Source organism: Cyrtonyx montezumae, unplaced genomic scaffold (genome assembly GCF_038088225.1).
Source record: "Cyrtonyx montezumae isolate F1298 unplaced genomic scaffold, pur_monq_1.0 scaffold_20, whole genome shotgun sequence".
NCBI lineage: Eukaryota > Metazoa > Chordata > Aves > Galliformes > Odontophoridae > Cyrtonyx > Cyrtonyx montezumae.
Window position 1 is genome coordinate 2,163,572 of NW_027071937.1, and position 25,355 is coordinate 2,188,926.

At 45.7% G+C, this 25,355-nt stretch overlaps 1 protein-coding gene across 1 annotated transcript; it reads right to left on the reverse strand.

Annotated features, from left to right (window-relative positions):
• Positions 1–7,778: 7,778 nt before the first annotated feature.
• UBAC1 (UBA domain containing 1) lies at positions 7,779–23,925 on the reverse strand. Its single transcript, XM_065737346.1, has 10 exons — positions 23,638–23,925; positions 17,830–17,950; positions 16,325–16,398; positions 15,003–15,110; positions 14,539–14,641; positions 13,728–13,836; positions 12,214–12,445; positions 11,441–11,527; positions 10,736–10,874; positions 7,779–8,503 (listed from the first exon to the last, which is right to left on the reverse strand). Exons 1-10 carry the CDS (start codon positions 23,773–23,775, stop codon positions 8,388–8,390), a joined length of 1,227 nt encoding a protein of 408 aa, XP_065593418.1. The 5' UTR covers positions 23,776–23,925; the 3' UTR covers positions 7,779–8,387.
• Positions 23,926–25,355: the final 1,430 nt, after the last annotated feature.

Below are 25,355 nucleotides of genomic sequence, written 5' to 3' on the forward strand. Positions count from 1 at the left end.
CAGCTCCACAGCACCCGACACCCTAAGAGGAGCCCTGAAGTGGCCTGGCTTGGAAGCTGCTGAGAAACAGTGAGAAGAAACCCCAGTGCACAGATATGGGCTTGTTTAAGCATCACCACCAGCAAGCTCTCCACATCTGGATTTATTTTTTTGGAGCATTTTGGTAGTGCCTGTGCACTGCACAGATTTGTTATGCAGTGCAGCACTGAAGCTTTATCTCTCACTTACAGCCTTCATTAGACCTAGCCCGATAGGACATGAAGAAATATTTCCAGTGAGAGGAGAGCCCTGCTTGGTGACCAACCCTGGCAATGGTGCAGCTCTGCAAGCTCCCGGTGAGGAACCAGCACCCCGAGGGCAGCACTGAGCCCTGCCCCACTGCTGCTTGGGGGGCTCAGGCCATCCCACTGGCACCAGCCCAGGGCAGGGAACCGGACACCCCATGGATATTTCCAGCACAGTGAGCTATAAATACACCCACGGGAGATCTGATGGGCTCAGGAAATGATAGCACCGGGAATCCTGCAGCCATGAGCCGGACAGGGACACGGGAGGATGGCACAGGGCACGGACTCACAGAGCTTTGTGCTTTTTTCCCCTCTCCTTGGTGAGTGTTTGTGAGTGGGAGCACGGGAGGAAGGCGAGCGCTGCCGCACATGGAGGTAGGTGCAGAAAGAAGGCCGTGATTCATCGCACGCAGCCTGGCAACGAGCTTGTCTAGAGGGGAAACAGACAGAAGGGGCCTGCTGCAGAGGAGAGCCAGCCGCTCGGAAACAGCACCTGCTGCCCTTGTAAGGAGAGTTTCGAAGGCTCAAACGATTTTCCTTTTGCACGTTGCACAGAGAGGTGGCAGCCTGCATCTGCAGGTCCTGCACGGGAGCGGAGCGGTAATCAAGTCCTCAATGCCAACAAGTTCAGGGAGATGTCCCAGACCCTTATGGCTTCACGCAAGGACACGGAGTGCAGAGGCTGCACACTGGGGCACGCAGCTGCAACATGGCACCACGGGCTGTACTATGCACACGGCAATGAAGAACGGAGTGCTTCAGCCACAACCCGGGTGTGTGGGAGCTGAGAGACTGCCGGGCCCGGATTCCCTGCGGAGCAGCCCTTCCTCGGAGGGCACAGAAGCTCACCTGAACCTAAGTGCAGGTTGTGCCCAAGCTACAGCTCACAAAAGCCGAGTAACCACATCATGCATAAACGCTACACCTCATCCATGAATGTTTTCAGGAGGTACATGCATAGCACACCCAGAACAACCCGCACCTCCGAGCTGTGCTTGCAGAGCACGAGGCCGGCATGACCGCAGGGCCCTTGCACCCAACCAGCCCGACCAGCACGTTGTGCAATGCCCGATGCCATCACGCTGGCTGGGTTCCACAAAACCCATCTGAGGATTACAACTTCCCTATGGCAGTCATAGGAAACCCAGCACGGTGCCCAGGCTGCAGGACCGCAGGGCTGAGGCACTTGGAGCAGCCAGCCCTGCCACCTGGGCACTGGCTGCCCAGCCACACGTTAAGTGCACAGCCCAGGTCTGAGCGCTGTCCACCTCTCCAGGGTTATTTTGGTGCAGCTGGTATGGTCCAGCATAGCTCAAGTTACTGGACGGCCCTCCCCCCCCAAGGGACAGGATTCCTGGTGACATCGGATAGGGCTGCGGCCGGCTCTGCTCAGGTCACCCTCCCTGGCTGCCTACCACCACCACTGTCCTGCTCAACCTGCCCTTTCCAAGCCATTTTCCAGAAGCAAATCCCAGAAGCTACAGTTCAGCTCACAAGTACATGCCTTGCATTCTCTGCAGCTTCTACTGCTTCTTTTGGCCAATTTCTCTCTTACAGAAAGATCACAAAACAGTAAGATCAAGGCAGAACAAGTCATCAGGTCACATCCTGTGCGGAACGGACTGCATCCCTCGTGCTGGGCTGCCGGGCCATCAGAGCTCACAGGGACAGCATCTGCTGTTCCTTCTGCTCCTGCTGGAGCCCAGCACAGGAGATAGCTACAGGAGGCAGCCAGGTGGGTTCACACAGTTCGGCTCTTTCTTAAGGATCAGTGCTACCACTGACCTCGAGGTCGTGGGCGAAGCGCAAGCACATGAAAGGAAAGATCCAGAACGTAGGGGCAGCTCTGCTGAACCACTCACTGAGGAAACGGGAGCACCTCTCACCACACCAATTCTGTTAGTGCTGGTGAGGTGAGCCTCTACCAGCAAGGTGAATTCCCACAGCCCACACTCACCTGTCCCAGCCCTGCAGTGCACGTTTTGGCTCTGATGGCAGCAGGAGGTGACTTGGGGGGCAGGGCAGTGCTCAGCCCTTCCCTGCATCACTGCTGAAGAACGCTGGCAGCAGCTCTGTGTGCTGAGCACAGCTCGTCTCCAGCGCTGACAAACACCGTGCCATCGCCGCCCGGCCTGTCGCTGACACGGCACGCACTTCATTTTTCAAGGTGTGGATATCTGCCTAGACCTGCTGTACCTGTTCAGGTGCCGAAGTGCCATTATCTAATGATATACCACGGGCTGTTTGCAGTGTTTTATTTGCTTTTGTTGTAATTCAAAGTTATGGAGAGCTGCCCTTTGAACTGTCCTCAGCCTCCTGCTCATTTGCGCACTGAAGGGAATTTCAGTTCTGGGCCACGTGGCACCAAGAGAATACCTGCAACTAATAACACTACGTACAGAAACCTGGAGTAAGAAGCACTTGTCTGCCCCGTGCTCTAATCCTCCACCTTTCACAGGATGCAGTGAGAATGACCCTGAATGCCATGCCAGCAGCGTGTGCTAACCCAACCAGCTGCTGGCAGGTGCCCTTCCGCGCTCTGCACGTTGTGTAAAAATGCTAATAACCCCACCTGTTCTTCAGGGAAAAACCTCACGCATTTACACCCTTACTCAGTTGCCTCCAAGGCAGCCACACACACGTGGGCACAGCTCGCAGTGCTTCCCAGCACAGTGCCCAATAGCTGGGAGCAGTGCTTCGGTTTCGCCATGTGCTGAACCCCACTACACTGACAGCTGCTGTCTGCTCAAGCTGTCCTCCTGAACGAGGGTTCTCCTCTTGAAGAGTGATGTATTGGAGGCCTTTTCTTCGATGGCATTCAAGATAAATCCCTCTTAAGTAGCATCACTCCATCACAGAGGAGCACCAAATCCTCTCACACAACTCTTACAGTGAAAGCTACCAGTGCAACTTCGTCCTGGGAAATGGAGAAACCGTATCCAGATTCAAAAACACTAACTGGAACACCATTTGCCACTCAAGCTGAGTTAACAGCTATTGATCAGCCATCCAAGGACCTTATTTCCTGAGAAACAACTCCAGCAGTTTGCAGGTACAGGGAAGACTGAATCCAAATAGTTGTTTGCTAGTCCTAAAAATGATGTATCAGAACACCTTGTAATAAATCAAAAAAACCTTTATTTTTAAGTTATATTATAAATTTACAGCACACAACATCAGTGTCTTCAGTGTGTACGTGTGAGCAGGCTTAAAGACTCGGGCTCATTCTGGTCTGGCTCACGGGTACGACTTCTCCACGTGCTAAAGGGACATAAAGGTTGCAATCTGAACAGGTCTGGCTTATGGGAAGATAGTTCAATAGACATCAGTGAACGTTTAGAGGAAAAACAAGTCAGCAGCACTTCTTCCTCACTGCCTGAAGGGCTCTGTATCGAAGCAAAGCCTGCTGCTGGGCTCCCCAGCCAGGGAGAAGTCAGTGACCCCCATCAGCACATCCAGAACCAGCCCTGAACTCCACAGGCTCAGTGATGTCTGCCCTAGTTAAGCTCCAGAAAAGTAATGTTACATCTTAGAAACAGCTGTGCATGCTACAGCCAGTGTCAGCTTCGTATAAAAATTATCATATGCCATACCTAATTATTTTATACACAGGTGAAATGAAAAAAGTCAGTACCTCGTGGGATCATTTCACTGGTGCTACTTTGTGGTAAGTGCTGAATAGCAAATCACATTCTTGCACAGGTTGTTAAATTATGATAAAAATATGCAAACTAAAGATCTCTACAGGCCTCTGTTACCTGCTGCAAAGACACTTTGTTCTGTGGGGCTTCATTTAAAACACGATTCAATTTCTTCCCTCTCCCCAGAACACGATACAGAACTACATCTAAATTCAGAAATAATCTAATGCATCTGTATTTATTGAAATTCACATGCTGTAAACAGGATCTGCATTGAAGATCTTTAAATCTAGGGAAGGAGGTCCTTGAAATCCCCTTTTGTTATACCTAGATATCAGGATGCAGGTGACAGCGACCACCGTGGTAACACATCCATGGAGACACAACGTACACTGCTTGCTCTTCCCTCTGCAGCACTGGGGCTCCCATCCCAGCCAAGCTCACTGACTGCCCTAACTGACAGCAAAAACGACTGTCCCAGAGGAGAGGACACAGTCAGTGGTCTGATTATGCCTTAAAGCATAACGACTTACAACTGGATGGAAAGACCCAGCTGCAAGCGCTGCTATTCTGCCAGTTAATAAGAATGCTATTTACTGAGAGTCAGAAAGCCTGGATGCAACACTCACTGCACTTCAAGAAAACCACCGCTGAAGATGAAGCCACTGGGAATCTCCACAGCTCCCCTACAGGCAGCATTTGCTGACACTGTTACAATACAAATATACACAAAAATATATTAGAGGCCCTCAGCACGTGAATCACGTCAACAGAACTAACAGCCTCAGCTAAAAAGGATTTCCCTAAGCACTCAAGTGTCTTGGATGTGAGCATCAACCTCCAAGTTGGTTCCAGGAGAGTGAGGAGAGAAATGGGGGGAGAGGATCCGGGCCACGTCTGTGACAGGCAGGAGCAGCCCAAACCAAGCAGTCAGCTGCAGGTGTCAGAGCTCTTGCAGGAGTGAACCTTGCACTTTCCCAGAAGAGCAAGAGTGCAGCCATGTCTGCCTTAGAAACAGTGCAAGTTTATTTTCCAGCTGCAGGGAGAACAGAGGTGTCCTTGAAATGGTAGAGACCAGCAGACTGTGAAAGGGATGGACAATCTCGTGTGACCGTTTCCATACAACGATGCAGCAATCTTAAAGGAAGACTCACACCACTGCTCACATGGAGAGAAAAGAATGGCATTTTCTTTGGGCTGTACCTAACAGTGGAGGTTTAACAGGAGCATTATGCACCTCAGTCTCACAGGTCACAACTAACCAAGGTCCAAGCTGCAGAGTGGCCACTGGCATTTCTTCCAAGTACATCCCTTTGAGTGCACCCCCTATTGAATATAAACATGAAGCCCTGAGAACAAAACTTCCCTATAGTACATTTCTATTAAAAATATCAGTGTTTTGATGACAAAATTATAAATTATATATAATAAATAGCTAGCTAGCTTCCAAGAGTCGTCTAATATCAAAAGGTAGAAGATTGTCTTCATCAATGGATAGGGCAAAGAGCTAGAAAGTGGTAAGGAATAGATACTGCACTGTAAGAACCCCTACTGCCCCATCTCCTCACTGCTCCTTGATATCGCAGGCTTCAAAGATTCCTTTGGCCGTGTTATGACACACTTACACGTGGCATACCTTAACTAGTTACAACTCGAACACCAGAGATACCAACACAGGACCTGAATCTGGAAATCCTTATTCCCAGGAGCAGTTCTTCACAAAATTATCTTACTTTATTAAAACAAAAACTAATCTTGCAATACGCTTGGGACCTCTCACTGGCTTACGGAGCAGATCCACCAGTCCTCAAGCCTCTACCCACAGAACAAGATGGTTTGTGATCAGGAAGCACTCTTAACAGAGGCTCCTGGCCTGCAGACCTGCCTGCACACATTCTGACTAAATAGCAGTGATCATTCAAGATTTCTGTAGGTTTTGTAAGAATTGGGATAAATCAGTGCTTTTATAAACATAATGAACATAGCAACCATCCTCCCACCAGTACCTAACCAAGCAGCAATACACCCAGGTGTCACAGGAACACACAGCTCCCTAAGTCTGCTACTAATTCATACCTTCAGAACAATGCTGATGTCTTGATCAGCTCCTCAAAGGGTTGGTTCAACCTTTCAGACAGTTCTGGTTTCATTTAGTTCAACTCTGAAGCCTTGCTGCAAACACCACACCTCCTAAGTTCTGGCCTCTTTCAGAGACTGACCAGTGGAGCCTTAAGTTCCCAAAAGACAAGCAGCTGTAACAAGCAACAAGCTGGTTTAGCAGATCAGGGAGAACACACTCTCTCCAACACTTTGGCTACGTAAGCTTTGAGCTCTGAAATAAGCAAAGCCAGAAACAATCACATATTCTCAAGCCTTCACACAATTTAAAGATGCACCGTTCCTTTATCCATACAGTTCCCAATTGCTGCTACAGCACTAGGTGATGTTGTAGAACCTTGGCATCCTTACCTACATCCATTACACGTGCATGCCTTGTTTTACTCATACCTTTCTTCCTTATGAGCCAGCAGTGGCCCTGACTCTGTTCTGGCATAGCAAAGGAGGCAACACTGATAACTTACAACTCCTACCCAACTGACACAGAGAGAACAAGCTCAGTGGCACATCCCAGCAGCACCACGCTCTGCTGAAATGCACACAGAGCAGAACATTCATGCTTAGAAGGAGCCGCTCTGCTCCTCCAAAGGACATCAGGCAGCATTCAGCTTCAGCCACCTGAAAACTGGAGAGCCTGTTCAAATGCATCACCCACACTGCCTTGTCAGTGGCAGCAGACAGCCCCAGGAGCAGCTGTGTGCTGGAACAACACTTCTGAACAAACACCTCTACGAATCCTGGAACGTCCGAACACAAAAGTAAATACCTCAGCAGTTGTGAACTGTAAAGATTAACGTGAAACTACAGATAAATTAAAAAAAAAAATCCTGGGATAGTAAGTCGAGATAAAATCTCATGCTGTTTTGTTTCCCCACCCTTCATAGTAATTATGAGAAATTGGCAACTTCAGTGCCTCGACTGCACAATAGCACAGATGAGGTGCCAACTTCAGGCCAAAACTTGTCGTAGGGTTTCGGGTTGCATCTTGTAGCATTTTCCTTTTTAAAACAAAAACACAACTGCATAAAACATACACTTGGAAAGGAACTTGGCAGAACTACTCAGGATCTCTTTGACGAAAACCTACCAAACAAAAAACAAAGGCTGTGAAACACAAGCTCCAGCAGGGATTATGACCAATGTCAGCTGTGTTTCACTGCCTTGAAAACAAAAGCCTGCATGGCCCAATCACAAGAAACTAGCTGAATATCCACCTGTGACTGCTCTTCTTCAAAGCCCATGGCACCTATCTGAAATCTCCTGTCAGTCTTCTGACAAAACCAGGAAAGACAAAGCCTGACTTCCTTGATATTTCCAAAGTAGAAGTGTCAAGGATGACCACTTCTATCTCAAAGCAATTATTTCAAGCGTGCTTTTAAATATGGTAAAAAAATATAAAACCCAAAGTGTTTCTGCTTCTTTGCAGACCACCATTAAGGAAAACCCATGCATATGAGTTGCTCTTTTGTAAACAGTTTGAAACAGTCAACAACACAAGTTCCCCTTTGCGAAACCATGCACATAAAAATGGAAAAAAAAACCCCACCACGTGAAGATATCCTCCTTGTGCTAAGATATGGCATAGGATAAACTCATAAACTGCAGCCTACTGGAGAATCCTAGTGTTGGTGTAACAGGTTTTGCCATGAAAGAGACACTGCATCTTTAACAGAGCTGACAATCTCCTAGAAGTGTAACTACCATTGGACTGGAAGAACACTAACGCAGAAAATAAATAGGAAAAAGTAATGCTATTTATTAAACAAATTCCATCTATGAATTATTCTGCTTGAATTATAATGCAAGACAAACAAGTTTGGATAGAAATGTGCTTGCTCTCCCAATATTTGGACTTTTAAAAAATATTTCCTAAGAATCAATTTTAAAAAGCACTTTATAATTTGATACAGCCATAAATTAATACTGCATGGAGATGATTAATAGCCTATGCTAGTGGTCAGTGACCTTTTGTAAACACTAGCCAGATGCTAGTAAAACTGGCTAGAAAACTACTGTCACAGGCCTTTTTTTAACAAGCAATATCATATTTCTTTCTGACAAGCAGATTCTTAATTGTTTTCACAAAACCTTTTCCTATTTTTTTGATATACTTTATTTTTAACCTAACACCTGAAAACGTATACAAGTCTTCAAACCTCTTCCACTAACACTAAATTCACAAGGCAATTAACTTCAGTTGGCCATAACTACATAAGCTCTCGTGTGAGACCCCTACTCGGACAGAATCCCTCCCCCCTCCCCAAACAATCCATGCACCCTCCCCATTGAGAAGGTGACACAAGGGACAGTAGGAAGTGGCACAGTGCTCTGGCATTCCCCTCTACGTGCGATTCAGTGTCTGGAAGATTCGAGAGATCTGTAGCATGACAGGCCCCGTTTCTGGATCATTCATCCACTGAGTGCTGTTCAAGGGGTTTTCAAGCATATCCTCGAAGGCTGTCAAGAGAAGGAAATTGCTGTACATTATTGGTCCTATAGCAGCAGATACTTTATCATTTGGGATGCTTTAACAACAGGAAAGTCAGAAATACTTACAGCTTATCCAAGGCAGTGGGCAAGTTGCCTCACAAAAAGGTGAGAATCCATCACACGATTACCATTTGTTCTCACACATCTCCAGGCTGGGATGCTACAGGCTGTTACACTTTCCTCACTGCTCAGCATTAAATTTATCACAGGCAGAGGCTGATTAAATACTGTCTGAATTGTAGTCCATTCTACATAACCTCAGCGACACAGGTTCGAAGAGCTAAACACTTTGCAAAAGTCTCTAGGCAGAATTTTTCCATTACAGAGCAGTTTTGTGCTCAGTGTAGTAACGTTCTTCAGGTTGACACACCTCAGGGAAAACAGAGGTGCTGCCTACCTGCCAGAGCCTGTGTCTCAGTCACTGCTTAGGGATGGGGGCTCTTCTGAGTCTGCAGAGTGGCTTCTTCTGGCCACTGATACTGAAAAGACTGAGTAGCCTCCAGTACTGTATTCACAGAGGGCTGGAAAGAGTTTCTCTGTTTACATCCATACTGGCTGCAGTAGCAGGTAACACAGCATGCAATTGAATTCTGAACGTCCATCTCAGAATGGGGACATTTGGGCTGCAGAACTTCCTTTATTTTCTTTCTGTGCACAGCTGCCTTTACACTAAGTTTGTTCGTTTATTTTTCATTTTTTACAGGCTGGTTTCCTCTATATTTTGGGAGATCAAGATATTTAGTGCAAGAGCTAAGTCACAAATTTGGCAGAAGAAGGATCCAGGCAATAATTTATAACCTTTATGACAGGCACCGTGCCAGACTAGTGGACTTTTGGAGCAGCCATTATAGAACAGGACAGAAAAAAAGCAGTTGCATATCTGACCTATTGAGAAGTCATCAAAAGGTCAGTGTTAGCAGAGCCCAGCAGCAGGGTGCCACTCTGAACTTTTCCAGGAGTATTAGTGTACAAAGCTCCAAGTGAACTTAGTGGGAGCCATAAGCACCCAGCACCTCTGAAAGGCTCATCATTAACACCTTGCTCAAGGTCATGCTGCATGCTTGCAGCTAAGCCCAGAATAACATACAGATCTCACCTTTCATCATTTCAACTGTCTTCTACATGGACTCAAGAGCTTAAAACTAAACATTTATCCACATTCCTTAGGTATTTAATTCAATACATTCATTGTTAAAACCTATGACATAAGCAATTTGCTTATATATCACTAGGAATATATTCTCTGATGTTCATCCAAGCTTTACGAGCACATATAATGACATTTCATTTTCTATTTATATTCTGAGCTGCACTGTGGAACTGTCTTTGGAAATAAGGAGACCATTTGTTCAGAAATGACAGTGGGAAGGTTCTGCTCTTGAATTATTTAAAGTCTTGCAAACACTCCTAATTACACTTAAAATAGCATCTTTAAAAGCTCTCCTGAAAAAAGCTGTGTATACACCCTCTATTTCGAAGCACAGTTTCAAATAAAGTTTAAGCCAAACACTAAATGCAAAATTTTGAACATACAACAGTTATTGTCATTCTCCTGTATTGTTCTTCAGCACCACAGAAGCCAATGCATAAGAGATCTGCACTTCACCATCACTTTTATCAGCTGAGTACTTGCTGGGCTCACAGCATTTTTGAACAAGAACACAGACTCTACCACAGAGTTAATACTCAAGAAGAAAATATATTATCACAAATGCTATCTGAATCTTGACAGGCAAAGCCTGAGCTCTGACTTCTTGTTTGGGTCCACTAGTTATCTTCCACCTCAATGATAAGAGCACACACGGAGTAAACTGTGCAGCAGAAGGAGGCCTTGTTTTTTCTGTGAAGTCATCAGGGTTCTAAATAAAACCTTTTTTTTTTTTTAATTCTCCATGGCCAAATAGAGCACACAAAAGGTCTCCTAAACTCACAAAAGCATTGCAGCCAGCAGCTACTAAAGTTCTGAGTTCAGCAAGTGTAAACCAGTAGCCTAGAAAAATAGTATCATCTCTGGGACATCCCCAAGTTCTGCTCAGGCTGTAGCTGAGTTGCAAAATGAAACAAGCTGCTGACAGTCAGGAAGAAGGTACAGAGCTGCACCCATTTCATGGCATGTGTTGTTATTATCCTGTCTCTGCTCTTATTTACTAGGAACTGCAGAGGAGGAGTATATCTAGCAGGAACCCAACCAGGACTTACCTAGTAGAGTTTTAGGGTTGGTTAACCCTAACTGTACCACTGGGTTTTCTAAGATGGCTTGGAAGAGAGGGCTGTTCGTGTCAATTCCCTTGTCTAAGTCCTCTGGAGAAGGTTTTCTGTCTCCCAGCAGCCATTCACACTGAAAGAAATCACCAAACACAACAGATTGCATGATGGGTTCCATTAAAATGAAAGTCCACCCAAACCTTTGGAATGAGGCATGTTAAAAAATACTTCTCCCTTCTCAGAAAGATAACATATATCCACTAACATGGGACTAATCAACCTTTACAAACCTTCATATTCTAAGATTTCATTAACTGTAGGATGTATTACTGCAGAATGTTTATATTTATATATTGCATGGCTTTAATTTCTTGTCTGGTTATTTATTTCTGTCCTTCAGTCATTTGTTGGGAATACCTTTCCCATCCTCAAGATAGCATCATCTCTTTTGCAGCCTCTGGTAAGAGGGTTTCTCAAAAGCTTTGTGAAAATTCACATAATCTCATATGTATCCAATCAGCCTCCACCTCACGCATGCTGAGTTCCACCAAAATCTAAAACCTTTGTATTCCACATACACAATTTGAAATAGGCATAGAATATAGTAGTCACTTCATGCCCAGGAACAAGATCAACCAGCTCAGCTATGAAAACAACCAGCTAAACAACAACAAGGAACAGAAATGATGTTGTACTCACAGCTGCATTTTGCTGGTTGTTGTTTACTCTGAGTGCGTCCACCACTTCTTTTTCATCAAATCCCATCTCCATTAGGGCAATGACAGCCTACAGGATTTGCACAGATAAATGAATGTTTAAAAAAAATGGGAAGAACCACATGCTTCACCTTCTACACAGGAGCTTTTTGCGGGGTCAAAACTCAACTGTTTCCACTTGCAGACCACGTAAACTTTGCTACGAGATTTTCAAATACTGTGCATCAGAAGTGTCTGCACCGTGGGAAGCAGAATAAATAGTAAAAGCAAGACTGAAGGTAGTCCCTATCCTCAATAATGAAAGATGAATGTGAGGCAAAGAGCAAGCACCTGGTGTGAGAAAGAGGAAAGGAAGACATTTTTAAACTTAAGCTGGTGATGGCTTTTCCTTGTCCCTGAACTACAATAACGCTTTTCTGTCCTCTATAGCAAATGGATGTTCACCACAACCATAAAAAGCAATGCCAGGAGTCTGATGAGCAACCTATATAAAGAGTATCAGTTGATTTCCAGGTGTGATGTAAGTGTTGGTAATTTAGATGCTGTTATCTGAGACAGCAGTGCATTAATTGGGGAATATCCCTTTCAGCAATCTGAATTCAAGCAGCCCCTGAAGACTTCCACTGAAATACCGTCAGGCCAGCACACTACACATTCACACATATGCTCCATTTAATTATTAACATTTATTTGGATTCCACGATGTGCACACAGTCCCTTTCCATTTTAAAGAACAGTGAGATAAGCAGTGTGTACCCGTGGGTCTGGGCGAAACTCTCTTTTCCTTCGTATCTTCTTAAATATTTCAGTCAGCTCATCTTTGGCTTCTTCCCCACTTGCTTCTGAACTCGGACCTGCAGTTGCTTCAGCAGAGGATGCACCAGCTTCAGCTGCAGATTCAGATGGAGCCTGACCTGGAAGTGGAGCATCCACTGCAGGGTCATCTGCATGTTCTATCAACCACTCCATGGCCTGTGTCACTGACATACTGGAAAGAAAATCAAAGCAGAGGGATGAGGAACACTCCAGATGGACAGCAGCACTGCACACATTTTTGCTTTGCATTTATTCCCATGGTATCTTGACTAACTGAGTAATTCTTATCTGAATAGTCACACAAGTATTGGAGCAAATTTCAAAGCACCTTAATTCTACATGCACTCAGGGCCCCACAGTAATCTCTGAAGCCAGGATGACAGGGGAGTGAAGTCCAACCTGGACAGTTGTAACTCAGGTTTTAAAGGCCACTTCTAAGGGAGTCATCTTATTCTCCAAACCATCAGCTCTATTCACAAACACACACTGACTATTTGCAGCTGCTGACAAAACTGTAAAGCACATTCTGAATGGAACTTCTCAGAGAGAAGCTATTTTGTCACATCTTAGGGGGATCTATCTCAGACATCTAGTGATACAAGAATGCCATTAACAACAGAAGAGTGGGACAAGCATTAAGCATGCACTATATACCTTCAGCAAGAATAAAATTTAACACAGGTGACTGACTGCAAGTGCTCAAGCTAAGAGATCATGGGAGAGATCCACCACATGCCTTCCCAAGGAATTCATAGGAAGCAAAGATAACAGAGCAACTGAATATGCAATTTCATTTGCCCACATGGTAATTAGATGCTCTTAAAAAGGAAAGGGAAGCTCTTGCTGCCTATTTGGCTTTTCAGTTAAAATATGTAAGATGGAGGACCTTGAGGGAGAAAGTCCTTCTACGACCAAAGAAGAGCTACTTGAAAAAGAAGGACTATTATAAGGATTCTGTATCATTAGACATTTTTGTGAATAACATGAGGAACATCTCAGAAGTGAGGCAGCACAACTATTTCTTCTAATGGCACAAGAAGAACTACGTTACCTCCTATTTTTCTACTGCTATCTGGGCTCTGTCATATTCTTAGAATGTTTGATTTAAAAGATCAGCATAAAGAATTTTGCTACAGTTGACAAGCCAGCCTGGATGGACTTAGCTTGCTTTTTTTTCCCCTCTGTAAAACTTTGAGGCAGAAGACACCAGTTTCATACAGTGAGAGCCTGACAGCCTTGGGAACTGCAGCCTGACTTCTTTCCAGAGCAAGTACAACATAGCTTCCCCTTTCCTGTGCCAGCTGCACCTGCAGGTTGCCCGAGGCAGCACTCCTCCTTGAGCCAATGCTTTTTGCTAATCTTAGGTGACCCACATAAAGAAATTTCCCTCAAAAAAGTTTTTTTTTTTTTAACCATACCAAATGATTTACAGGCAGCATGCCAAGTACACTTACTGATTTAATCGAAGGGCTTTGACAGCTCTGCTCTCTGGAAACCCCATTTCTGTAAGTTGTCGCAGAGCTATCTCATCCACTCTGTCTTCCTCATCCTCATCCAGCATGGCTACACATACACAAACAAAACAACGTTGAGACTAACTTCAAGCTAGAATAAACCCCTTTCTCAATGGAATGGCATGTGTTAAGTTCAAACTCCATTCTTCTCTTCCATCCCTGCTTTTGTTTCCAGCCAGAATTTGCTATCTCATCACTTAATTTGCTGCACTCAGCTTGACCAGGCTCAGACAGATTCTTCCAGGACAAAGACTTATTGCAGATACATTCAAGATCTCACACAACAGACAGCAAACTCCCATATGACTATATGTCCACATAATTAAATATATGGGAGATTCACTGAAGTTTATCAGTAATCTAGAAAACAATTTGGATCCAGTCCTAGCAGACCTCAAGGGTATCTACCCACAGACTGAATCAACAGCTCCAGTTTCTCCCCATTTTATTGTTTCCTTGTGCATTTCCAAATACTCTGTACCAACTCTTGGTAAAGAGTTTCTTGGTTCTCCAGTTATTTCACTGCTGATGATTTTATTTTTAAATGGAACTTCTCATCTATCCCAAAGGGACCTCACAAATTCCCTAGTTTTATAAGACCTATTCCACAAGTTGCAATCTTTGTCACAAAGTCGTTAGCAGCTCTGCTACTGCATTGAAGCCTGGACTTAATTCTGCAAGCCTACTCTTCTGCTGTGTAAGAAAATAAGTTCCTGGGACTGAACTAGTAACCATAAAGATATATTCATACCATTTGCCTTCTTAAATAGTTCAACTGCATCTGGGTTCAGTGCTAGCAATTTCTGTGCAACTTCAATGAGAGAAACTAAGATCTTCCGGAGCTCTGTCTGGAACTGCAAAAAAGGAAACTGTCAAAACATTTAGACAGGAGGCTACCAGATATCATTAAATATTAATGGAGCAGCTGCTAATATCAGGAGAAGAAGTAGCCCCCCACACTGTTCAGAGGGTTTACTGAGGGTTTCCCAGGGGCAGATAAAAGATTTTAAATCATAACTTAGTGCAGCATTTTATAATCACTAAACAACTTAAAGTTTACACAAAGATTGTACGATCTACTTTCATACACACTATACACACCTGAATTTCTTACAGAAAAAGCCTGATCACATTCATATGGAAGAGAAAAGATTATACAAGACAAAAGTCTACTTGGATATTAGTGTGTGAGTTAAAGTCAAGTCTAATACTTACATCCCTCATGTTGTGCTGGGCCACAGTGCGATCTACATTGCGAGAGGGCAGATTTGCAGTTGCTTTGAGAATAGCATCCTTATCAGGAGCTTTCTGTTCTTGTTTCCTCTGAAGGATGGGAAACACGGTCAGTTTTCATAACCCATTATCCACAGAACAAAGAGCATAGCATTGCTGAGAGCAGTTTCAGGTTCTTTACCAAGGCATCAAGCAGTCTCTGTAACTTGCAACTAAGAAACAGCAGCCTAGCAATACAGTGATTAACAGCACTAACACCATTTTGCAATTATAAAGCAAAACAGGACCTGTTGGGTCGCCCCACTATCAGTCCTCATGTCTATTTCTGTTATTTAAGCGTGGGGAAACTCCAGCATAAAGAGGAAAAGTGATGTGCCAAACATGGAGAGAACTTAGAGGGCCTCAGTTCCCAGGACCATCCCTCCATTCTGCCTCTCAGAACACACTCTCTTCAAATCCAGGGTTTGCCAAGAGATGTATCAACACTGTGAACAGACTAACACTTAACTGCTTCAACACTGGAAGTGCTTTATCACTTGCAAGTATCATGCAGAGATAAACAGTGCCTCTGATATTTAGTACATGCTTATAGTCCAGGACAGAACATAGCAGGGGTACAAACTATTTCAGTCTTATATCTTAGGCTCTTACGGTGACATTCTGCACAGCAAGACCATAATGGAGATAGAGATGTACAACAACGCCTACAGGAAGGGATACAGAGACATACACCAATACCTACAGGAAGCAAGAAAAAACAAAGCTGTGCAAGTAGAAGGTGGAGAGACCCAGGAATTCACAGCGTTAGGCACAAGCAGTGCTCAGTGCATTCACAACATAACACCCACTGCAGTACCACTCGTGTCTGAGTGCCATCCTGCATATCACTGACCCTCAGTAACAATTACATTCTGAGAAAAAGAAAACAGACAGTGCTCCAGACCTCAGTAAAAGGGGGATAAGCCAGACATTAGTAAAGACACAACACAGCCTGAAGCAAACTGACAGATTTCCATGAGGTTTTCAGAAGAGATGCAGCAAGAAACTTGCTATACAGTTACTATACATTTTTTTCGAAGATGAAGTCTACACCACTTGCACAGAGCAAGTCTTCTACAGCAACAGTCCAAGTTAAATAATGTAAATAATTCTTCAAAGTTTAGAGGGAGAATTAAGTAATTACCTTACAGTTCAGCTGGGTCTATTTGTCTCTATGCAAAGAGTACACTGCAACAGTATTTCTGTAGCTCGTTAATAAAGCAGTTAATCAAAATGGACAAGTCAAGAAATCTTTTCAAACTCACTTTCTCCTCTGAGGACACATCTGCCATTTTGGGGAGTGGAGGTGGTGCACGCTTCTTTATTAAGAGCAAAACATCTAAAAAGAGAACAATACCAAAATATATTAGAAAGTGATCTAAAACCAGCTCTGGCAAGATAAGATGTCATAAACACAAGTTCTCCCAGAGATCAATTTTGTATTAATTCCACTGCTGTGGCATCTCAGTTATTACCACACAGGTTCTCAGGGTGGATGTAGATGGATGACTTAGAGCCCTGAACAGGCAGGTGCAGCATCTGCAGCCCTTCAGCCAGACAGAACCTGACACGCAGCTTTTAGTCTATTGCATTAAGGGGGTAAAAAGCAAACAAATCATGCTTTGTGCAACAAGTTTTGTTGGTCTGACTTGGCACAGAACAGCCAAGAACAGCAGCTGGTGAAGGCTGTTAACCCTCACGCATCCAGCTGACATGAAAAGATCCACATGCTGACTTTTGGCTGCCCCGTGCAGCAGCAAGTGGAGTCAGCCAGTGGCAGTCAGCTGTTGGCTGCCATCCTGCCTCCCTGACAGCAGTCGGGCTCTTAAAAGGTGGAGCACATTGCAGGGCAAGGAGGAGTAGAGAGGTATTCGCGTGACAACTTAATACTGCTTAGTGGCTACGAAGTGCAATTCAAAACTCTGCGTCCCTTGCCTAAGATGGCAGCTCACAGCTCCTGCTCAGACCTGAAGGTGATGCTGCCTTAGAAAAGAGACAAAATTGCTCATGATCACAGCAACAGCTTTCCAACCTGCGTGAACTCCTGCAGAAGTACAGGAACACTACTCCTGCAGTTCCTGGTTCAGGCAATATCCCATTCTACTGCAGTCCTGCTTCTCACGCTTCCAGGACCACTGCCTTTTCTCTCCAGAAGGGACCATTAATTTAAGCTGTCCAGTAAAAAGTGACTCCAGCTATCCTGACAGTTCTCATCTTGAGGCCTTCTTTTGTTTCATGTTAATCCTTTACATCTGTAAAGTTCACACGTGCCTCACATACTCTGCTGCGAGTCAGTAACACTACAGTGTGGGGAATTCTGACCTACACTTGGAGAGGACTGAATAGGATACAAACTGTGACACTCAGATGTACTTCAGCAAACAACACTCTACTTGTCCTGGAGACATCAAGAAAAGCCCCAAACGTTTCAGGCTGTCTTTTTTGCGATACTCAAGCCATGATAATTATTTTTGGACAGTTTTGAAGGATAACTGCTGCCTTGGGAGTTTAAACATTGCTTCAAAAGAGATAAAAATAATCTAACATTTTGACTTATTGAACACTCTCTATCCTGTGTGACTTAAAATAAACAGTTCAGAAAACTCTCATTGTATATTCTCATGGGTGTGTGTGTAAAAGTTCTCTTCCTTTTTTGCCACCTTGTTAGTTTCCCAAGTCAAAGCTGAGTGCTGCTAATAAAAGGTCACACAAACTGGAACTCACACAGTTTCTCATTTCAAGACCAGTGGGATAAAAAGGACAACCTTACCTCTGTCTTGAATGTTTTCCTCCAACACCGTTTTTGTGTCTGTTAGCACCTTCTCAGAAGTAGCATGTATCAACTTATGATGTGTCACAGTTTTTGGATCCTCTAAGCTCCCAGGTACACACTGCAGAAGATAAATAGTGAAGATCAGAAGACAGAAATAAGCCTGCTGAATGCATCACCAAACTTCACATGTAAGATTCTCCACATGCAAACTGTGCTACCAATAGCTTGAGTAAGGGCAAAATACACCAGGGATATATCTGTGTACAGAACACATTACTAAAGAAACCGAGGGATGAATCGTGCTGTAATGGGGTACGTTTCTGCCTGCAGATCCAAGCTCCTGGCTGGGAAGAATAATCAACAATGGAACCATTCTAGCTTTCCTTCCTCAACACTGTTAAATCAATAGCTACATTTAAGTTCTACCTGATAACGATACTCTACAAAACTTACTTGAAACTGTCAGTTTCAAAGACAGCGTTACATCCCAGTCATCCAAACAAGCCCTTCAAGGGCACACAGCCTGTCTACGTGAGCAGATTGGTACTCCTGCAGAACAGGACATCTCTATCACAGCTTGAACTGAGTGCCTGCTTCTACACTCAGGCCCATGGAGACTGAGAGTACAGTGAGGATGTAGCTGCAGGCCCTGCAGTGTCAGTTCTGCAACAGATCACAAAGGTCACTTGCTCTCAGTGAGAGGACGAGGAGTAACAATTAGCAGTGTGAAGCAGGAAAGGAAATCTACAATGAGTATCTATGTTTTTGCAGAGAGGGGACTACAACACTGCAGCACCCATCTCATTTGTAGTTAGTGTCAGAGCAGAGAGGCCCTCTGCTTCATCTGGTAATTATTATTTACACACACTGTCAGACTAAACAAGCAACTGGCAGCAGTGATTTTGGAGTACTTGACCTTAAATTGGGAAGGAGGCAGCAGTTTCTGCACTGCGTTTTCAGTTGCAGAATGAAGCCAAAGCCTTGGCTGCTGAAACCCTACCCTGGCTCCTTGCTGAAAGCACGGAGCAGGTTAGTTTCACAACTTTTTATCCCAACCATAAATAATCAACATACACTGATTTTGTTCCACATATGAATGCTGTGCTCCATTTTCTGCTACAATTCTAAATCATATGTTATGTTTATTTACTCAGTCAAGCTTGAATCCAAAAACTTACAATATGAGCATCAGAGATCTGTCCTATAACTACACCAAGCAGCATGAGGTAGACTCATGCATCTAGGCACAAAAAGGTTCTCCATTTTCTTGGTACAAAAACTTGGATATAGAGAACTATTCCCCAGTGCCATAAACACATTCTGCCTGCAGCTCAAGGTTCCGCTGGGATAAAGAGACTGATGGACCCGTGTTACCCCACCAACACCACAAGGGACCATTCTGATCCCATAAGAAAACTACAAGCTGAAATGCCATGCTGTTTATCAAATTAAGCGTGAATGTGCCCATGTCTGTGTCCCAGCTTTACTGAGGGGTTTAAATCTCCTGGTATTTCAGTGCTGCAACAGAAAATTAAGAAGAGCACACGCAGACCTTGAACTGACTCATCTTCACACAGGAACGGCTTGCAGATCCACTGCGAGAGATTTCAAGAACATGACATCAGTGCATTTAGAGACTTCTAATTTGTTTGGGTGAAAAAAAACCAACAAAGCATAATGGATGCAATTCCAGCAAGGCAGAATTAAAAATAACAACCTACCAAAAGCATGAAATGGATGCTGCTGCTCTCACCACAAAATAGGACACTTCATACTGACCTCACCTCCTCTGCTCACAGAAAACAGCTCTCAGGGACACTTCCTTGAAAACACACTCCTATCGAGCCACTCATACCCCCTGTGTAGGACAGCACTCCCACCCCCCAGGTAAGGAAGCCATCTCCAGGAGCCCCACTGACATCAGTGTTCTGCTTCAAATGCAGCACGCAGTCATGACACACCTTCCCAGACTCCTCCAAAGGAATTATTTTGGAGTCCATCATCACTTTTTCTGATGTGATTGCAGCTGTTGGAGAACTTGTTAGTTGCTTGGCTTTTTTTTCCCCCCAAAGATTACACCTGTTTTCAACACAGACTTTCAGTTCCTCACCTGAACTTCCATGCTGTTCTGATGCCTCAGCAGGATTAAGGTGAGATCTCTAGTCCTGCTTTGCATAACAGTAGCTTCTTACTAATCCCTCAGCATATTAACTGCTGAACAAAAGCCAAAGAATGCATTAAAGCATAGGAGTCACTGGGAGCAGCTCCTCTAATTGATCTGATAATTTATCCAGAACACAAAGGAGTACATCAGTGGGACATCTCTCCAAACAAGCTCAAAATAGTATTTCTACAGCTCCTTAGAGTCAGGGCCCAAAAAGGAAGAAATGGGAACTGGGAAGCACCCACATGAGGGGAGCAAAGGACACCACACGTATCTAACAGCTGTTTCCTCCCTGGCACACAAAGCTGTGCATACACTGTGTGTATGCAATCACAATATTTACTAATGACATCAACATGTAAGTGAAAGACTAGAGTCCCTAGAACTCTAGGGATTCCTAATAAGGCTGTTGTAAAAGTCCTGCAGTCACCTGTTCTTACTTCCCATTCCTCTGACCACTGTGTGACAACCACACAGAACAGTAAGGCAAATATAAACAGCACCTGTATCACAGGGAATGCTTTGTGAAATACTCAGCATATCTTTGCCTATTTTAACACTCCCTGCAAGCAGGAAGGACATCTTCACAGCAGTGCCTCTGTGGGCTGTCTGCAAACCGCCTGCAGTGGGCATCTGGAGCCATCAGATCTCACTGGAGTGCTGCTTCCTGAGGACACCTGACAAAACACAGCTTCTTGTGTCACTGCAAAGCTTTGAAGTCTAGCTGGAAACAGCTTCCTGCCCAGGGAGAATGCCCCACGCAGGGCAGCAGAGCTCACCCACGGGGGACTGCAGCACTGCTCCACCTGCGGAGGTGCGGCGTGGCAGGAAGATGAGCTCTCCTGCATCTTTTCATACAGAGGGATTGTAAGGAGAGGACCTGTTTTATGGTTTTGCTTCCAGCATAAATATTTTCATGCCCTTTTAACGCAGAAATTCACAGCAGGCTGCTCCACTGCACAGGTGAGAAACCCATTTCTGCAGATGCTTGAGCATCTCCTGAACTTGCAAGCCTTGGCAATGCTAAATGCAATTTGCAGAGCTTGGAATCCTGATAAATCACAAAGCTTTTTTTTAGTTTTAGATTTTTATTTATTCGTGATGGTTTTTTGTGTGTGTGTGCATAACTGCCACTCCTTATTGCTAAATTTGGGTGGCTTAAACAATCTGCATCCCTCCAAGCATGCTAACCATAATGAGGGGCAGGAACCTCCCACGTCCTTGTACTCTGACAGTAAGCACCTCAGGCCTCTGTTCCTGGGACAGCCTTTAACACACCTCAAAACTCACATGAATACCACTGAGGCAGCTTAAGAGAAAGGAGAACAGAAGCACAGGAGTGCTAAAAGCTCACACAGATCTCATCTGTGCATCTCAACTGCATGGCCATGATTTCTATCAGAGAAATACCACAGAGCCACAGCAAGGAGCAATGTTCTCCTCCAGTGAAGGACTTCCTATGGCACCTCCAGTCAAAGCAGAGCTTGAAGTGTCAGCTTCAGGCACAAGAATTACACGTCATGAAAACACGTAAGTTCCCTTTGGGTTGTCATGGTTAAACTGAGCTTTCCCAATTCTGGTTCTGGAAGAAACAGTTCATTTTTAAAGAAGCCACAGGGGAGCACGGGGCTTGATCCTGCCAGCTGCACTGCACACGACCTCAACCTGGCACAGAGGAGAGGCACTGCTCAGTGAAAACACTTTGCTTGTGAAACCTGCATACAGAAATAACTAGGAAAGGAAATAATGCTGTCAGGTATTTATTCACTGACTAGACAGTATTACTGAAAGCAGCAGTTTACCAGCATATAATCACCACTACACTGTTACAGGTCAGCAGATAAAGCAAAAATACCCCTCCAACTACTTATGAAAGAAAAAAAATGCATCAAAAATGACATTACAGAGATCAGTAAGCATTCAAATAATTCAATCATTCAAATGCTAGAGGGACAGTGCCCACCTTCCTAATCCAAAACTGATGGATATTACCTTCCCTCGCCTCCTGTAAGAGTGGTTTCAAGGACTTCAGAGAATACAATAATCAGCATCTTATGAGAGATGGCTGCATAAATTATCTCAAGGTGCTATCCAGACTCATCGCAACGCACCCGTGATCAGGAGCCATGATTTTTCCATTTCTGTTTATTCCCTCCATAAAACTATATATTATCCATAATGGTTATGCAAATCCATACCATTAGCACAAAGCAGCCCGGAGAATGAAATCAAACATCTTGCCAAGTTATCAATTGTCTTCCACCCTGACTTTTGCACTGCAATGCAAGCATCTATTCAATTATGTTTCCTGATAATTAAAGGCTTTTCAGCTCTGCACATATGCATGTAATCACTAACCCACCCCCCCCCCCACCATGTCTTTGTCTAATCCTTCAGCTGCACTGAAAGGGGACATGACAGGAGCACTTCTTCCAGGAATGTCACAACACGGGGGGCCGTGCATCTTCTTTTTGCCTCAGGAAGGATCAAAACCCATTCACAGCCATTCTCATCCCCAAATCAAGAAGCAGTTACAAAGACCACAGCTCCAGAAGAACAGCACATGCTGTGAGCTGTAGTTTCCAGGGGCTCTAGCTGGAAGCAACCGAGTAGAAAGCACAAAGCAGAGGGCAACTGACCACCAACCCCCAGTCTTCACACAGTGGTTAGGTTGTTGCATGTTACAGGTTCTCACAGTGTTACTTTGCTTTGCTAAGAACACTCCTCAACATTTTTGTAACACTCCAAAGGCAAAACTCACTAAAAACAATTGAAAGGAACCCCACACCTTGAGCTCCAAGCAGAGGCCCTTTGCTTCTCCAGGCAGAAAGCTGCTCGACCTGCAGCAGCTTGCAACCCAAGCTGCCAGACAGCTTGTGTGGATTCCAGGAAGGCAGAACTGAGGTTGGCATCAGCAACAGCTTTACATTGTTGTTATGAACCGCATTTGTGTTTGAAAACAGAAAGGTCACAGCAGATCTCTGAAATTCAGTCCAGTGGTTTTATAACCATTTGTTTTCACCTTTAATACCACAGATGTAAGTGGTAATTAGGTAACCATGTACAAAGACCCCGCGTTTTCCAGCTGAACTTCTACAGACTGCATCTGGGCTGTTTAAGCGTTTTCTCTTGCAAACAAGGAGTCCTCATCTCCCCTTTGGACACATCCATTAAGAGCACAGGAAGAGCGTTAGCAGACCTATGATCTCCCAAAGAAAACGCGCTGCACCAGCGCAGGGACGGCCGCTCCGAGCGCTTTTTCTAAAAGGGGAAGTTCTCACCGCGTGCATTACTCCATTCCCCGGCCGTTCTCAAACGCAAAGAAACCAAACACGCTCCGTTTTCGGAGGGAACACCACCAAAAGCCATTTTTCTCTCTCTTTCGCAACGCCGCCCGTCTGTAAAGTGCACAGGGACGCGCTGACCCGGGCTCCCGCACGGCGCGTTTCACACAGTGCAGGAGGAGCACACACTCTCCCGTTTGCCGACTCGAGCCCCCCACCCCCCCTACCCGGAGCCCCGGGGGGGGGGGTTAAGGAAGGCCGTTACCCCCGCAGGCCCCGCCCGCCCCTCCCAGGCCGCGATTTTCGCTCAGCTTTCGGCCCTATCTGCGGCGCACAGCGGCGGGCCGCACTCCTTACGTGCTTCAGGCAGCGCTCCTTCAGCTTCTCCACCGTGGTGTCCTCGGGGACCTCCTCCAGCCACTCGGCGCCCTCCATGGTGCACACCTGCAGCCGCAGCACCTTCCCCGCGAAGATCTTCTCCTCCTGCACGAACATCGCCGCCGCTCCCGCTCCTCCCCGCCCCGCCGACGCCTCCTCACGGCCCCGGGCCCCACCGCGCTACCGCCGGCCCATGAAGGTGACCCCGGGAGAGCCGCGAGGGGCCCGGGAAAACCGCGAGGCCGCTGCGCTGAGGGGACGAGGGCGCACCGCGGCGGCCGGAAGCGGAAGTGCGCGGCGCCTGCTGGGAGTTGAAGTATTCGGCGGCGGAAGTGAAGGCCGCGCTGGGGGAGGAATGGGGGGGCGGCGCACGCCGAGAAGCGCAGTCCGCCCGCTATAGCGCCCCCTGCCGGCCACCGCCGGATCTGTTCCCCGTCGCTCCGGCAGGTGGCACCGCCGCCTGAACGAATGCGGAGCGTGCGGGCGCGGCCCTGTTCTAACGCAGCGTTTCATAACTGCGTGCAGCGGTGCGGGATGGGGGATGAGGTGATGGAGGGGAGCTCTGCAGAGAGGGACCTGCGCGTCCCGGTGGACGACGTGAGCCAGCAGTGTGCCCTCGTGGCCAAGAGCATAATGGGGTGCATTAAGAGGAGCGCGGCCAGCAGCTCAAGGGAGGTGATCCTCCCCCTCTGCTCTGCCCTGGTGAGGCCTCGTCTGGAGTACTGTGCCCAGTTCTGGGCTCCCCAGTACAAAACAGACAGGGATCTCTTGGAAAGAGTCCAGCAGAGGGCCCCAGAGATGGTGAAGGGCCTGGAAGATGTCCCCTATGAAGAAAAGCAGAGTGAACTGGGTCTGTTCAGCCTTAAGAAGACTGAGAGGGGACCTGGTCCAGGTTGAGAAATATCTGAGGTGTGGGGGGGGCAAAGCGGTGAGGCCAGACTCTTTTCAGCAGTGTGTGCAGACAGGACAAGGGGGAACGGACACAAACTGCAGCACAGGAGGTTCTGCACGAATGTGCACAAGAACTGCTTTACGGTGAGGGTGATGGGGCACTGGCACAGGCTGCACAGGGGGCTGTGGGGTCTCCTCTGGAGATATTCAAGACCCACCTGGACCTGTGTGACCTGGTGTAGGGAGCTGCTTTGGCAGGGGGGTTGGACTTGATGATCTCTAGAGGTCCCTTCCAACCGCTGTGATTCTGTGATTTCCACGCAGGTTGGATTCAGGCATGAGCTCGGGGTGGGTGGGATGCACGGATCTCACACCGCCATCGAGGGGCTCTCAGGAGAAGCAATATTTGCAGATGAAATTGAAACTGCTGCAGAAAAAAAGGAAAAGGAAAAGGAAAAGGAAAAGGAAAAGGAAAAGGAAAAGGAAAAGGAAAAGGAAAAGGAAAAGGAAAAGGAAAAGAAAAAGAAAAAGAGATTTCTGCTGGGGCAGCCGCCTCCTGAATCAAAACACTACTTGCCTAACCCAAGTGGAATAGTTTATTTTCATGCTTTGAATGCAGCTCCTGTGTGCTTGATAAAACGTAGCCATAAAATTGCAAATACAAGGCAATTTGACTACTGATGGCTAATGCATAACGGCCGAGGAAATGTGAGCATTTAAAAATGTCCCATTTAAACGTGGGGCATTACCTCCTTCACTTGCACCACAGCAGAATAAATAAACAGTATATGTTTATTGTGTTAATA